Source organism: Maniola hyperantus, chromosome 22 (assembly GCF_902806685.2).
Source record: "Maniola hyperantus chromosome 22, iAphHyp1.2, whole genome shotgun sequence".
Lineage (NCBI taxonomy): Eukaryota > Metazoa > Arthropoda > Insecta > Lepidoptera > Nymphalidae > Maniola > Maniola hyperantus.
The window spans coordinates 5,023,932-5,040,017 of NC_048557.2; the positions used below are offsets into that span (position 1 = coordinate 5,023,932).

The 16,086-nt window shown below is 38.5% G+C and overlaps 2 protein-coding genes across 4 annotated transcripts in view; one reads left to right on the forward strand and one right to left on the reverse strand.

Moving 5' to 3' along the window:
- Window positions 1-15,025, reverse strand: part of LOC117992859 (uncharacterized) — a 40,466-nt gene extending 25,441 nt beyond the window's left edge. For all 3 annotated transcript variants that reach the window (XM_069506187.1, XM_069506186.1, XM_034980567.2), the window contains exons 1-4: window positions 14,763-15,025; window positions 13,855-13,997; window positions 5,838-6,151; window positions 105-211 (exon numbers count right to left, since the gene is read on the reverse strand). In XM_069506187.1, coding sequence (XP_069362288.1) covers window positions 105-211; window positions 5,838-6,151; window positions 13,855-13,997; window positions 14,763-14,854 — 656 coding nt within the window. In that variant the 5' untranslated portion in view covers window positions 14,855-15,025. The remainder of the gene's footprint in view (window positions 1-104; window positions 212-5,837; window positions 6,152-13,854; window positions 13,998-14,762) is intronic.
- A 531-nt stretch (window positions 15,026-15,556) lies between these two features.
- On the forward strand, window positions 15,557-16,048 carry RpL28 (ribosomal protein L28). Its single transcript, XM_034980735.2, has one exon. The coding sequence runs from the start codon at window positions 15,596-15,598 to the stop codon at window positions 16,013-16,015; it is 420 nt and encodes a 139-aa protein (XP_034836626.1). The 5' UTR covers window positions 15,557-15,595; the 3' UTR covers window positions 16,016-16,048.
- The last annotated feature ends 38 nt before the right edge of the window (window positions 16,049-16,086 follow it).

Here is a 16,086-nt window from a genome sequence, read left to right on the forward strand (position 1 = left end):
ATATGGCTAGACTATTGCCAAAACCCTTCTCTCTGAGAGGAGACCCGTGCTCTGTAGTGAGCCGGAGATGGGTTGATCATGATGATGAACACAGTTTAACTCACTTGTTGAAAGTGTTGTGAATGTTGTGCGCCGGCTGCGAGAGGTCAATGTTGATCGCTTTGAACGGCACATGTTCGGGCGTCGAGTTTTCTCCTTCGGTGTCTTCCAGCTGTAAAATGGACAAACAAGCATTAATCGGGTATTATGGATTGAACAGACACACGTACAACCTCAGGGTCCAAGATACGGATAAGTGTAGGCTCAGTTAAGAGGACGCGGAAACGCCCCTACACATTATCTGTCAATGTCCAGCGCTAATGCATAAACGTAGTCTACACCCAGGGAATCACATACTGCACCCGGAGGAGGCAAAAATCATCTCGTCCAAGATATCTACGCCTGCCCTACATAAAATGCTTAAAAACTGTATAGTTTCTTATGGCAGACGTCGGTCAATACATATTCAACCAAAAAATCTTCATCTCACGTAACTATTAGACTTGCTCTGAAATCGAAAGTGATCTGCAGTCACGGCATCGATTTCATAACAGTCGCAATTGAAATAACGATGTGACTTACGCACAACAGACGGAAACGTTTAAGTGCGGGAACCAGCCCAGAGCGAAGAAGAAGAAGAAGAACCATGTAACTTTGCCAAAAAAGCATACCGCACCCCTAGATCAAAACTGGTATAAGTCCCGAAAATTGATAATGCGCGTGGCCGCCTTTTAGTGACGTCAGCACTAGACTGAAGTTTCGAGCTGATGGTATGACCCTTGGCAGTGCGAGAGGTTATAGAGGGAGTAGAACAGGTACAAAAAGCATATAGAAAGTTATTCATGAAAATAACATAATAGTTTTTTAGTTTTTTAATAAAATATTATACAATACTTTTATCCTCCTCGTCCCCTTAAGTTTCTTTAAAATCAACATACACTAAAGAAACTCTATATAGACAGACTTTAAAGCGGCCAACAGTTTTTTTACAGAACGAATCGATTGTCCAAGTTTACAAAGAAAGTTTTCCGACTCATATCGTGTAGGTGTACCGGATTTTCCATTCTGCCAAGAGCATTATAGGTCTCTATGTCTGCCAATGAATCGCAGTCTATCCAGCGTCTATGTGATATCTTACGATAATAATATCTTGTTAGTAAGCAAACAGCGTAGGTCATGAAATGTTTACTCTTGGCAATGACAGTCGAAGACGTCACATATCTACTCGACAGACCAAACTATGACGTAATTCTCAGATATCGCAAAAATAGAAAAGCAATGTTTAGGTCTAAGATGGAACGCGTAATAAATTAAATTATCTTTTACTTTTTAGTGTTTGTAGTTATTGAAGTCGTTTTTTATTTCACAAGTTTTAGTGTCCCCATTGTACTAAGATATGATACGCTTGGTTAAAAACCTGTTTACTGATCGCGAGCAATTTAAAGTATGACCTACCAAACAAAAAAAGAATCATCAAAATCGGTTCATATTTGGCGGAGAAATCATGTAACAAACATAAAAAAAACATACAGTCAAATTGAGAACCTCCTCATTTTCTTAAGTCGGTTAAAAATATGCTATGCTTGGTTAAAAAGCTACTGTTTACAAAGTTATTGAGCAATTTACTCTAATCCATTGAGGAGTTCCGTTCTGCATCTCCGAAGATATTCATCAGATCTTTACCAAATTGAAATGGGACCACCTCTGAAGTATGTCTTACAAAACAAAAAACAGCATAGTACAGTCGAATTGAGAACCTCCTCCGTTTTTTGAACTCTGTTAAAAAAGTTAGCACAAACCTGATATAAAAACAAAAAAGTTCCTTATCGTGAAAGTGTCAACCTGACTGTATTTCGTACTCGTATAGATGTATTTTTTCTTAATAGTTGGCCAAGACAAGCTTATCACTTGTATTAGAAATACGTTTCTTAAAAACGCAACCATTAACGGACCGCTAAAATGACGCATATGGTTGTGTCAATTATTGTGGTTGTATAAAACCTGTTTCTTCTAGATATAGGAATAGCCACTGTTAACTAAATGCCAAAAAGCTTTGAAAAATGGGGGGCTAGCCGCTAGCATGAAAGTTTTGGACACTTCTCGTGGAAATAAATTATCTTAAAATCGAATCAAATGATATTATTTCAAATGGCGGGATACCAGGAATTCAAGTTTCTACAGAGGTTTCGATTAAAATCGTCATCCTCAGGACATTCACTACACACAAACTTGTTTGGTTAAGTTGTGTGACATCATCTCGGATGATTTCCTGCATTGATTTTACATATTTGCAAGTAAATACTAAGCATAATATAAAGAAGGTCGTCATGTTTCCATTGACACATGAAACAGTGTCTCTCACAGGCAGCTTTAATATCAATTTACAAGAATCTTAATTAATCTCAAATTTAAAAAACCTATGACTGTAGCAAGCCATGGTATATAAATTGGTGGTTAATACTGAAACCGCATCTAAGGACCTGTATTATTAAGGAAAATCCTTACACTAGGCTTAAGTTAATTGAAAAACTAAATTGAAATAATTTAATAGATTTGAGGAGTAAGTAATCTAATAAATCTATACTAATATTATAAAGAGGTGTTAAGGCCCGGGCCTAGGGCGGCCAAATATTAGCGGCGGCCAATCATGACAAAAATTACTGATGTTGTGATAAAAGATGGCAATAAAGTAAATTCACTATGTAGTCTATAAAATAGGCTAGTTGACACTTTTTTTAAGTAGGTCTTAAATGGTTAATATTTGTCCTGTTTGTTTGTAGGGAGTAATCTTTGGAACTACTGAACCGATTTTGAAAATTCTTTCACCAATCGAAAGCTACATTATTCCTGAGTGACATAGGCTAAATTATATACACGCGAGCGAAGCCGCGGGGATCAGTGACTGATCTATTAACGCACAGTTTAAACTACTGGACGGATCGGACTTAAATTTGGCTTGCAGATTGCAATTATGACGTAGGCATTCGCTAAGAAAGGATTTTTGAAAATTCAACCCTTAGGGGTTGAAATAGGGGTAAATTGAAATTTTTGTAGTCCACACAGACGAAGTCGCAGGGATAAGCTACTTGGATAGAAAACTGCAATTTCAAAAAGAACTAGGTGTAATATTATTATAATGCAAAATGCAGAAATGATACTGAGAATATGAGTAGGTTTATGAAAATGCAACACTAGAAGCAAGTATCGTATATCACTTTACGCAATGCTACACTGAGAATAATATTTCACGTAGGAATTCATGTCTGTCCCTTTGCGGTGAGCTGTTTGTGTGAGTTACGTAGGCATACTAGTCTTATAATAATTCTGCTATATTTGAAACCAATACAGTGAATTTAGCTTATCATTGCTCCATGCGTTCCTAAGAAAAAGAATCTTGACAAACAGATAGTCAGACCGACAAGGCAATGGTCTTACAAGGGTTATTTTTCCTTCTGAGTTACGAAATACTAACCCTAAACACCTAGGCATAGAAGAAACAAATGTTAGTCACCTTAAAATAGGTCGACAGTAAACAGTTGATACTAACTGGTAGTTAACTAAGAGACAGTTATCTCGAACTAAAAATATAAGCTATAAAAAGATTAGCGTTACCAAATCGTCTGTAACGGTATCGATAGACGCAATAAACTGCGCGTGACCGACAGATCCAAGTTGCTTTCAATTAAATTCGATACCAAGATTTAACCAATAAATCTCCGCTGAGAAATTCGCAATGTTTGACTTTGCTTCTTATATTACGGACACATTATACTGTTGGTGTCAGCTGTGACCTTGAAACTGCTCAGTGCGTGATTTATCGATCTAAATTTTCGATCGATGTCTTTATCGCCTTACAAATGATTCGTCAGTCAACCTTTCGTTTCTTGGGATAGAACAGCACGTCAATGGTTCATCAACCATATTGTATTTAGACTGGTGGCAAGCAAGATCATCGTCGCGATCCCCCTTCGAAATAAAGTTTAGTGGTCATACTAAAAGCTTCTTTTAACTTTGGGTAACTAAGCTCTTGTCCACGCGTCCACGTGGGCGTTCCCCAGCTAGGTGGACGGACTTAATCCGCTCTGCAACAAACACGCCTGTCTCCGTGTGTGCACATAATGCCACAACAGATGTCGCTGGAGGGAGATCGCACGAGCAGCAATGAATAATTCATAGCCACGACCACTCTGTCAAGAGTGAACGATTGAGAAGAAAACTAAGCTCTGTCTACCCCCTTATATCGTCCAACCATTTGCGAGTTTGGCAACCTGGAGCCCTTTTGCCTTCAATTCTTTCTTTTAACACTAATCTTGGAATGAGAATTGGGATTCTTTCTGTAAATGTCCAAAGAAAGCGCATGAGGGTGGACATAAGTTCTGTCTCTTCAGAAAACCTTAGTTGTGGCTAAATCTTTATCTAGGACTTCTTATAATAAAACTGTAACTGGACAATTTCTGTACATTAAATATATTTTGAAAATTTTAATCGGCGGAATTTATTTTTTGGTAAATTTAGGTAATAGTAAAAAAATTTAGGAAAGGTAATATCGATATAGACCCCAAACAATTTTTTTTTGGAATTTTTGTCGGTCTCTGTGCCCGCATCACGCGAAAACTACTGAACGGATTTTGATGAATATGGTAGAGCGGTAGCTGGTAGTCCGGATACACATATAGGGCAGTTTTTATCCCGAAAAAAATTAGGGATTCTTCAGGATACGGGATCAAATTTTTTATCGATTTTACTCCATAACTGTCAAATATGAACCGATTTTTACAAATTGTTTTTACAAAGGTTATTAAAGGTATTCAACCTTTATGCAATACATTAAGGTTGTGTATGACACATGTCGTCTGAATCGTCCTCTAAAGAAGCCCCTGTCTTGACTATGAATGTAAATGTTCGGTGTAATTCTCCTCGAGCCGCGACGGATGTCTGGCTACTCTACTTTACTAAAAGTTCAAGATCGATTAAATAAATTTCCCATAAAACTGTTTAATGATTGTTTTTATGCACTACTAAACAGCAAACGCAGACTATTTACACAAAATCAGTTGTGATGTCATTCCGAACAATCAGATTCACATTGACGAGTTCAACTGCCTTAAATTAAAACAAAATTACCGGTTTTTTGGTTGGTAACGGCAACTACACATGTGCCGATATTTCCGATTACGGTTTTGATTGGATTGGTTGACTAAGCTCGGACCAATGTCAGTCAAATACTAATGTCAAAAGAGTAACACGAGTACCCTCTTTTCAATGTTAAAATGCGAATTACGTCTTCAACACGCGTTGATCGCATCAGGCACCGAAGAATTGTGAATGACGTCAAGCATGCCCCACAAGTACAACAGTTCAGCTTGTGAAGGAATACCTACTGTCAGTCCCTCCGTCTCTTTATTGTGAATTCTTTAACCAAATAGCTGGCTATTCTCAGTGTAAGTATCAACGTTGGACCTTTTTATAGTCGACGCATTTTAAACTGAGTCGTCGAGTTATCTGTCTGTTTCGCTCGCACTTACCTACGGCCTGTAAGTGCGATCGAAACAGACAGATAACTCGACGACTGTTTAAAATGCGTTGACTATAGTTGATTTAGAGATTGTTGTATTTGTTGTACATTAGATACCTACTTGTTTGGGGAGTGTTAAGTCATGGATGTGGAGATGTTGACGCCGCCCGGGTTGGATATATCATGCAACCACAACAATGTTTTAAGCATGTCCTGGTCCGTCCAGAACGTGCGGTCAGCCGACAAGTTGGCATGTCTAAAGATGCTATAAATAAAATAATACCTGTGGGTCATCGTCTTGAATCACGCCCCGCCTCTTCATCGCGAAATCCTTAACCACATGGCTATTCTCTGTATTGGTATCAACGTTGAATGTCTTCAGTCTTAACATGGGGCTGATTGGACCCAAGGGATTGGTGTATTTGTTGTACGTGAGATACTTGTTTGGCGAGGTATTGAGAGATGGATGTGGGGACATAGACGGCGGGTTGGACGAAACTTCGACGATGCTATGGATGCTTGGTCTTTGCATGCGCTTCTTTGGTTTGACGTATGTGCGCGAGTCGAATTTGTGCCTATCGGGCAATGCCACTTCATCTGGAACAAACATTATCATTAGAGCTTATGTGGTTTTTTTGCTACTCTTACTACCGCGTAGAGGTAAGGATCGTGTGAAAATGTAGAGGATTTTTTTTGTTATATTGTGATATATATAAATATAGCGAGCGCGAACAGCTAGCAGACGGTAATGTTAAGTGATTACCGCCGCCCATGAACATTTGCAGTACCAGAAGATTGCCGGCTTTTCGGGAATTTGTTGATACGCCCTTTGAATAACCCCGTATTGAAATCCAGTGGGAATTCGCACCGCTCGCGCCGAAGGGAGTTGTTTCCACAATAATTTGCATATGCGTGGAAGATCTGGCCCAACGTATGGTCGAAGTAGGTACCAGGCACCTAGGCTTCTTCTATAGAATATTATGTTCTAGGGCATATTTTTCCTGTCAGCCTCTACAGTCTACACCATTCAAATAACATTGGTACTATCTAACATTTCTATCTTCAGCTCTATGTTATTTGTTAGGCAGTACCTAACACAAGTTTTTCTATTAAAGGTTACTTATAATATCTAGACTCATCATCATCATCATCATCATCATGATCAACCCATCGCCGGCTGACTACAGAGCACGAGTCCCATCTCAGAATGTGAAGGGGTTTGGCCATAGTCTACCAAGATGGACAAGTGCGAATTGGCAGACTTCACAATCCTTTGAACTTTCACATTATGAAGAACTCTCAAGTGTGCAGGTTTCCTCACGATGTTTTCCTTCACCGTAAAAGCAAGTGATATTTAATTTGTTAAAACGCACATAACTCTGAAAAGCGAACCCCCGACCTGTCGCATAGGAGGCGGACATCATAACCACTAGGCTATCACGACTTATATAGACTAATTAGTTATCACTACGTCATGTACGGAAATAATTTCAGTTACCGTTAGTACATAACGTATTCACTGTCATTATTTAATACCGTTATGTAAACTGGACTGCAAATGACATCCGGACAAAAACGAAGCAGAGATTGCATACAACAGATTCGCCAGGCAATCTGCCAGTCGAAAATGGTGTTGATGGGCCGGACACACTTATAAAACGCTACGCGACCAGCTGCGATGCGACGCCACGGGCGGTTCGTGTTGTCTGTTCAGAAAAGAGGCTTTTCGTAAATTTTAGGCTACAGCGCTGTGCGAGCTGAATTACACTTTATTGCGTCGTAACAAGAGTCGCTATTTATTTAAACGTCTTTGCAAAATGAGCCAGTGAGTACAGAGATGGTACTATTAAGGCTCTAAAGCGAAAATGAAAAAGGTAGATAGGAAAATTGTTTACAAATCACTCAACTCTTTTGAATTAAAATTAACTGAGTGCAAATTGATGTGATAGCCATGGACATAGACTTCCGCCTCCTATTCGGGAGGTCGGGGGTTCGATCCCGGGCACGCACCTCTAACTTTTCGGAATTATGTGCATTTTAAGCAATTAAATTTTATTTGCTTTAACGCTGAAGAAAAACATCGTGAGGAAACCTGCTCACCGTCTGCCAATCCGCAGTTGGTCAGCGTGGCAGACTATGGCCAAACCCCTTCTCATTCTGAGAGGAGACCCGTGCTCTGTAGTGAGCCGGCGATGGCTTGATTCTGATTTTGATGTGCGTATATTTGTTATTTGTGACAGACGGCGGCGGGAAGTGGCTGGATGAATGCCGAATGACATAGCATGATGGCGCTCATTGGGAAAGTCCAGCACTGGACTTTCCCAATGGACAGATGGACAGAGTTCGCGTGATATCACGTCGGGTTGCGTGGTGCAGGTATGCTTCCGGCATGTCAGTTCAGACTGTGTCCATTTGTCTGACATATCTAGGGCAAGTGACTACGTGAGCAATTAGTGAAAATCAAAATGAAAATGGCGTCCGGAAGCTTTCCGTTGGGTTGCTTAATTAACAGGAAACGTTCTTCGTGTATTACGATTGACAGTAAAAAGAGTGAACGTTGTATAATCAATCAGTACTCTTGTTAAAAATGCAAAACTGTGTTTGTGGGTTGGTTTGTCCTTCAATCACGTCGCAACGGTGCAACGGATTGACGTGATTTTTTGCATGGGTAGATAAAGATCTGGAGAGTGACATAGGCTACTTTTTATCCCGGAAAATCAAAGAGTTCCCACGGGATTTTTAAAAAACCTAATTCCACGCTAACGAAGTCGCGGGCATCAGCTAGTTAAGTTATACCAGAAAGCAAACAGCAGGAGTAGATGTATATGGATTTTCTCATATAGTGATGATACAGTCTAAGATGGAAGCATGTTAACTTGAAAGGGGTACTTATGGCAGTTTTATTAAACCCATATCCCTTATCGATTTCTCCGCGGTATCGTACCGGAACGCTAAAGCGTTTGGCGGCACGGCTTTGCCGGTAGGGTGGTAACTATAGCCACGGCTAAAGTTACCAGCACACGGGCAGAGACAATTTAAAGACTACTAGCTGATGCCTGCGACTTTGTACGCGTGGATTTAAGTTTTAAAAATCCCGTGGGAACTCTTTGATTTTCCGGGATAAAAAGTAGCCTATGGAGTACGTCACTCTCCAGGTCTTAAACTATATCCATGCAAAAATCGCGTCGATACGTTTTGCTCCATTGCGACGTGATTGAACGACAAACCAACAAACAAACATACTTTCGCATTTATAATATGGGTAGTGATAAGTTCCCAATTTTCCCCTGGACCCCCAATAAGAAAGGATTCCAGGAGTTCCACCCGAGGGAAACCGGGACCAATTAGCTAGTTTTTGTATGACAGCTCGCATCTCTCGGACGAATTGCTTTTTTGAGGCCTTCGGTTAGTGCATTTAAAGCGTTTCGTTTCAGCTATGTTGAGTCTGTCGTATCGTAAGTCGTAACCAAATGAAATAAAAATGCAAATCCTAGAGTTATTTTACCTACTGGTTTACAACCGACCTTATCGGGTAGGAATTTGCAAAATGTAGACTAATCTGTGTCCAATTATAGCAAGTAACTAGTAAAGCCTGTGCTCCTATTACAAAGTCAGGTTTGGTATGAAAGTGAAAGCATAAAGAGACCACATTTGAATGCTACCCATGCGTAGGTGTCATCGTAAAGTGCCTATGTACGTGGTGACATCATTATAATAATTGTAATTAGTTGAGGGCATATAAGGATTTGCTTATCAAACCGAGGCTAAATAGGACAAGCGTGATTGACTTGTATTAGGTACATATTCAAGGTACTTGAGTTTGTACGAATAAAAATAGTTTTGCTTGCAAATATCTGTACAGTATGCGGCACAAAATAATCCACATCGGCCTTTAGAAACTTTTAAAGTTAACGTTAGCTGAGTGTAAATTTGGGTCTATCAACGATAGTTCTGTCCATCCAGCGTAGGCAACCTCCCGCACTAGGTGGGCCGATAATATCAATCGAGTCGCAGGGCACAGCTGGATAAAGGCAGCGCAAGACTGTGGCGTGTGGAAGTCCCTATAGGAGACCTATGTCTCCTATGTCCTGTATGTGTATAATTATTAAAAGTTTAGAAAAGGAATTTAACAACGTGTATAACATCTTTGTACTTATAAAAGACTTGACAACATTTTAACAAACATCTATATACATACTTATAAAAGAGATAACAACATTTCTTAAACCAAAAAAATAAATAAGAGAATTTACCTTTTAATTTAATCATGATTAATATTTTCTTTCTTCTTTTAAGCTTGTGATTTTAGAAACGAAATTAAAATCCTTGTAAAGTGTAAGAATGGACACGACACTAGCGTAACGAATAAGTTTCGTACCTACTACCGTGTATCCTGTGTTACTACTATTCGAATTGTAATAAGTCCATATACCTACCCCTTCATATACCTATTCAGGTTTATGATTGGATGATCAACTTTTGTAGATCTCACAGGTGGATAACAATTCAAGCTGCAGAATTATAAAGCTAAACGCACATCTATTACCACTAAATATATAGTTGCACGTAAGCACGGTTGCCGCACATCAAGAATTTATTAGTGTTAAATCCTTTGCAACCTCACACACCTAACCAAAATCAAACAATGTCGAGCGACCATTTTTGCACCGGTCGCTTCTTAAGTCTTTTAGTAGACATAACATTTGGTATTTGGAGTTTGTGAGTCTTCATTTATCTATGGACTAGCTTATGCTCGTGACTTCGTCCACGTGGACTACACAAATTTCAAACCCCTATTTCACCCCCTTAGGGGTTGAATTTTCAAAAATCATTTCTTAGCGGATGCCCGCGAATTGGATAGATTAAAATTTCTGTAACTCTGATTCTGTCAAGTGGATACACACCACGAAATTAAAAAGAACATTTCCGCGCCGCGGCTGTCAAACTACAGACTTAATAATCAATTAAACGAAGAAAGATCAGTAGTTTGGGATATATTCCCAGACAAGTCCATCTCCTGCAGACCATTATGATGGGATAGAATATTAAAAAATCTTTGAGAAAGCAAACTAGAGTACGGTGCTCGGGGGTAATGTGCGAGCATCATCTTTAGTATTGTATAGGTACTGCAGTCTGTAGAACAGAAACATGAAACAAGTATCGGCGCCCAACTGGTTTCGCAGCTGACGACATCACTAGACCGGTAAGGTGACAATTTATCTGTCTAGCACAGTCATATGCAGTTATGCACTATGCACTTTTGGATTTCTAGTTACGACTAATAAATTGGGCAACTGGCCCTTTTGGAAAGTTATTAACTGTATCTATCTAGTATCTCCACAGCTCAACCAACTGTGTCTAGAAAGTTGAGCCATGTAGCTTTTCTATAACGTACTAACGTACTGTGTTTAAAATAGGATTTTGAGAAATTACCTACAAGATAATTTTTAGGTATAAAACTTGAATTTACGTCTTAAGTACAAGTTTCAGGTAAAAGCTAGTATTGAATATTGAGGGTAGGTATGTGAACTACTGGTAGTCCAGCACTGTTGCAAAGCAAAACTATGTTAAGACTAGCTGACGCCCGCGACTATATCCGCGTGGATTAGGTTTTCGAATACCCGTAGGAACTTTGATTTTCCAGAATAAAAAGTAACCTATGTGTTAATCCAAGGTATAATCTACTAATTCGGACTTTCAGCCAAATCCGTTTAGGAGTTTTTGCGTGAAATAGTAACAAACATCCACACATCCACATACATACACACAAACTTTCGCCTTCATAATATTAGAGTGACGTAAGGAATGATAATTAAAAAGTCCATAGCCAAAAGTAAAATTATTAATTTTCATTGGATTTCTGGAAATGTCGATAAATTAATTACCTTAATGCGCTAAAAATCGGAAATTGCGGTAAATCGACCCTGAAAACTTGCACAGTCCTTGTTTGGAAAACATTTTCTAGATAACAAACATCGCGGAAAATAAACGGTCAAGGCAACCGCGACAATAAAAATGTCGAACATAATGTATACGTATTGTATGTTTCCAATTACTGTGTATGGGTACGGAATACGGTAAAAGGGTACCAGAAGCTAGCTCACCTAGTCTACGGAGCTCGCAGGTACGAGTACTTTGTATTAAGGTCTATACAGCTTCAAGTAGGAAGTTTCTAATATGGGAAAATTGTTGTTTAGCCGGCCCGTTTCCTCGTTCACTTCCTACGTGGAATCTGTTCGATTCTTCCACAACGGCAGTAAAAAGTTGCGCTAAGTACTATAGTATATACTAATAGCTTCGTGTTGTAATAATGCTATCGTGTATCTATCAAACCGTAATGATAATACTTAGTGTAAGGGCGGTAACGCACTTATCCGATCCGAGTCCCTGAAAACACGTTCCCAAGTAGTCCATAGAACTATGTATTTGTACGGTAGCTTACGCACTACATCCGACTACCGTCATCCGATATCTCTTCGTCATCCGTGAGAATATCTCGGATGTGCCTCGGATTCAAAACGGACATATTATATGACGTATAGTACCTACGCGACAGAATCAGGAAGAGAACGCCCCGCACGCCCGCACAGCCCCTGCGCTAACCCGGTGCGGGCGAGCGCAGATGTCGTGCGGGTGTGTAGGGCGTCCCCCCGGCTCATACCCCGATTGCCATCTCAATATGTCTCCGGACTATAGATATGTCAAAGGTGTTCACTTAATATGTATTTACTCGTAGATCAGAGATGGGATTAGTGCGTAAGCAATTTCTGAATTCGGTCCGAGTTTTTTACATCCGTATTTTTACGGATTCGGATCGAATGAGTGCGTGATCGCTCTAAGGGCGTGTTTTCACTGACCTACTTCGGAAACCTATCAAACTCAGCAAATAAAACTTTTGGCACATTTTGTTTTTTTTGAAAGAAAAATATTTTTAAGTAGGTAATTACTTAGTATTTAAAGCATGCAGAAATAAAGAAAGTAATTTCGAACACAGTTTTGATGTGTACATTAATAATTTAATTAAAAACAAAGAAATTAATTAAAGGTCCGAGAGTTCATGTTTCCGCTCCGAGATTAGTCATAATACGGAAGCTTCATCCAATATGACACATTGTTGTTCGGAGATCAATATAGACAATTCAATTGTTCTTAATGAACAAAAGACAATGATCATCCGGATAGGATTATTTTCAGGCCGCTGAATAACATTTGACATGGTTCATAGGTTACTTATGAAGATTCTGTTATAATTGTGCATCATTTATTATAATAAACTAGATGATGCCCGCGATTTAGGTTTTTGAAAGTCCCGTGGGAACTCTTTGATTTTCCGGAATAAAAAGTAGCTGATGTCCTTCCCCGGGATGCAAGCTATCGCTGTACCAAATTTCGTCAAAATCGGTTGAGCGGATGGGCTGTGAAAGGCACTGTGAAAGGTGTGAACGGCTGAACCTATTTTGAGGAGACTTTCACAGACAAGGAGAGGATTAGCCAAGGACTAACATAGGCTACTTTTTAACTGACTTTCAAAAAAGCAGGAGTTGTGTTTTTCTACCTATACAACACCGATATCTCCGAGATTCTGAACCAATTTGCGTAATTTTTGAATCGATAAAGAAACTTTGCGACATTGTGGCTAATTCCATTGTACACAATCTCTAAACTAAACTAAAATGTCAGGCCTAAATCTATTGCTATCCCTTACGTAATGTTGCTTGCGGAAAAGGATGGCACTAGATTTAGGCCTGTTAATTTAGTTTAGTTTAGAGATTGTGTACAAGAGAATCGGCCCCAATGTCCCATAAAAAACTTGGATTCCAACTCTTCAATCCTGATGCTGTACGGGACTTGACAACCATAACTGATGGGATTTTTAAAGTCGATTATAAATTGATATTGGAGGTTCTTAGCAAACAGAGACTTTTTGAACTCAAGGACCCAACTCCTCAGCCCTGATGCTGTAAGGAATAGCTTCACTAAATTGTGGTAATCCCACAGGATTTTTAAAGAATCATGCATTTAAATGTTTTTATGGGTGGGTACTGAGTTGCCTTGCATCCTGGGGACGGCTACTACAGACAGGCTACTTTTTGTCTAGGAAAATCAAAAGTTCCCACGGGATTTTCAAAATGCGGGCGAAGCCGCGGGTATTAGCTAGTTTATAATAAGAGTAGGTATTCTATCTATACACCAAATCTTCTTGGAGGATCTGTAAATATCTATGGGTGAAAATCAGATTATGATTTTTGTTCTTCTCTGAACTATTGATCATCCCTCTTTAATATAAAAAAGTTACTCACTTTTAAGCAGGTTATCCAATATATCATTCAATTCCTTTTCGAGTTTAAGATATTCTTCATCTTCAACAATTGGCCAGTCGCAAGACAAATTGAACTCTACCAAGTCCACCTTCTCTCCTGAGCCTCCTGGTATTGTGTATAACCTGAATAAACAAAATTATTAAATACTAGCTGATGCCCGCGACTTCGTCCGCGTGGAATTAGGTTTTTAAAAATCCAGAGGGAACTCTTTGATTTTCTGGGATAAAAAGTAGCCTATGTCACTCTCCAGGTCTTTATCTATACCTTTTGTGTGGTTGTGTTTTTTCACAATAATAACTTAAGTACTTAAGTTTATGATAACAAAACAATTTATTGACTTTAATTTTTTTCCTACCGATATTTAGGGCAGACCTATCTTATCTGAAAATGATAAAAAAGTTATTTAGTTTATCATTATATTTTTGTCACCATTTGCACTTTTAAGTTATGGAGAAGGCAGATAAAAGCAGACAGGTAACTAAGGCAAAAAGGTCCAGGCAAAGAAAAATTTATTAGCACGTTTTGGACTCTAAAAGTACATGTCTTTGCAGGTTACTATTATTTTGTAATAGTATACTTATGTACTTAATTGTAAATAAACAGAAAATTGTTCAGTGCAAAATTGCATTGCAAACTGTGTTAAGACAGCATTATAATAAATCAATCCTATTAATATTGCAATAAAAACTTTTTTATTGAATACACAAAGAATATTTTATTGCTTATAAATAAAAAGCTAATAATTTACTCTATTTTGAACTTGATTATGAACAGGTGTGAAGTTGTTAATTCCTTAGGGCTGGTGGGGTTTTTAATGAAGAAAGTTTGGTGCACCAATACAGATTATTGTGAACGTAATGCTTTCTATGAATTTTATAGACACTTACCATGTCTGATCATCAGAAAAATCCATCGATTCCACGTCAATCAGATCAGAATCAATCATATCTTTGTTTATATTTTGATCACACTGATTCATAATACCGATTAAAACAAAACATCAATTTGGCACTTTTCACAAGTCACACACACAATTTTTGTCCAATAACTACATTTAATACAGTAAAAATAGTAAATATTATAAAGAAAAGATTTATTAAAGAACCTTACACGAAATAGTCCAATTATTTAGTTTAGAATTTGACCACATTTGACAATTGACATGGACATCTGCCAAAAACTCAAATCGAAACAACCCAATCAACGGTAGATCCATAGACTATATAAAATCTGGCAACTAAATAGACTCCTATTCATGTTACTTTTTAGCGTGTAAAGAGATCATTGTATAGTTGACCCTCAGACTAAGAATCAAGGAGACTTGGCATCAAAATAATAATATATAATAATAGAGCAAGCTAGGTGTATAGAAAACAAGTTTTTGTCTTTGTCAAAGTTTAGCTTTTTTTTTTGGGCACAGATGACAACTGTGCCCAATAAACCTCTGTGATAGTAAATTTATTGCGAATATTACGAGTTTTTATTTAGTTTTCTCGAAAAAAATTCTCAAACTTTGCCTGGAAACCTCCTCATAACTATTGCACTGGTAAGCGTGTAAATGAAAATAACTGTAATCTATGAATATTTAAAATATGGCAGCACCTCGTTTCAAATGTCTAGCTGACATTGACTATAATCTATTTGTTTATGGTTCTTTCTTTTGTCTACGGACACGTTGTAAGCACGTTGTTTCGTAAATTTATTGTACAAATCATTAAAAATGTCGGCTCATCTCAATTGGATGATTATCAGGAACAATAACGCCTTCCTCGTAAAGAAACGTAATATCAAGAAGCCGTTCAGCAAGGAGCCCAACAATGTGACTAACCTCAACGCGTTCAGATACAATGGTCTCATCCACAAGAAAGCTGTTGGAGTTGTGGAGAATCCCAACAGAAAAGGCTTTACTGTGGTGTACAAGAAGGCTAAAGCTACAAACAAGCCGGCAAAGAACCTAATTCGCCGCCCTTTCAAAGCTGGTGCGCGTAGATCACTTCACAAGGTAAAGAGGTTGCTCAGAGCTAATAACTACCGCACAGACTTAGCCAAAGCCACCCTTCGTCGTGCCTCAGCCATCCTCCGATCCCAGAGGCCTATCAAAGCAAAGAAACCCAAGGCGGCGGCAGCCAAAACAGAATAACTTTGTATGTAAGCTTCTAATAAAAATGTAAAAATTCAATTCTCTTTTTTATTAAATCCTAACATATTGTC

Excerpts from the sequence above, each read along its gene's own strand:
- RpL28 (XM_034980735.2), top strand. The coding sequence starts at position 15,596 with ATGTCGGCTCATCTCAATTGGATGATTATCAGGAACAATAACGCCTTC.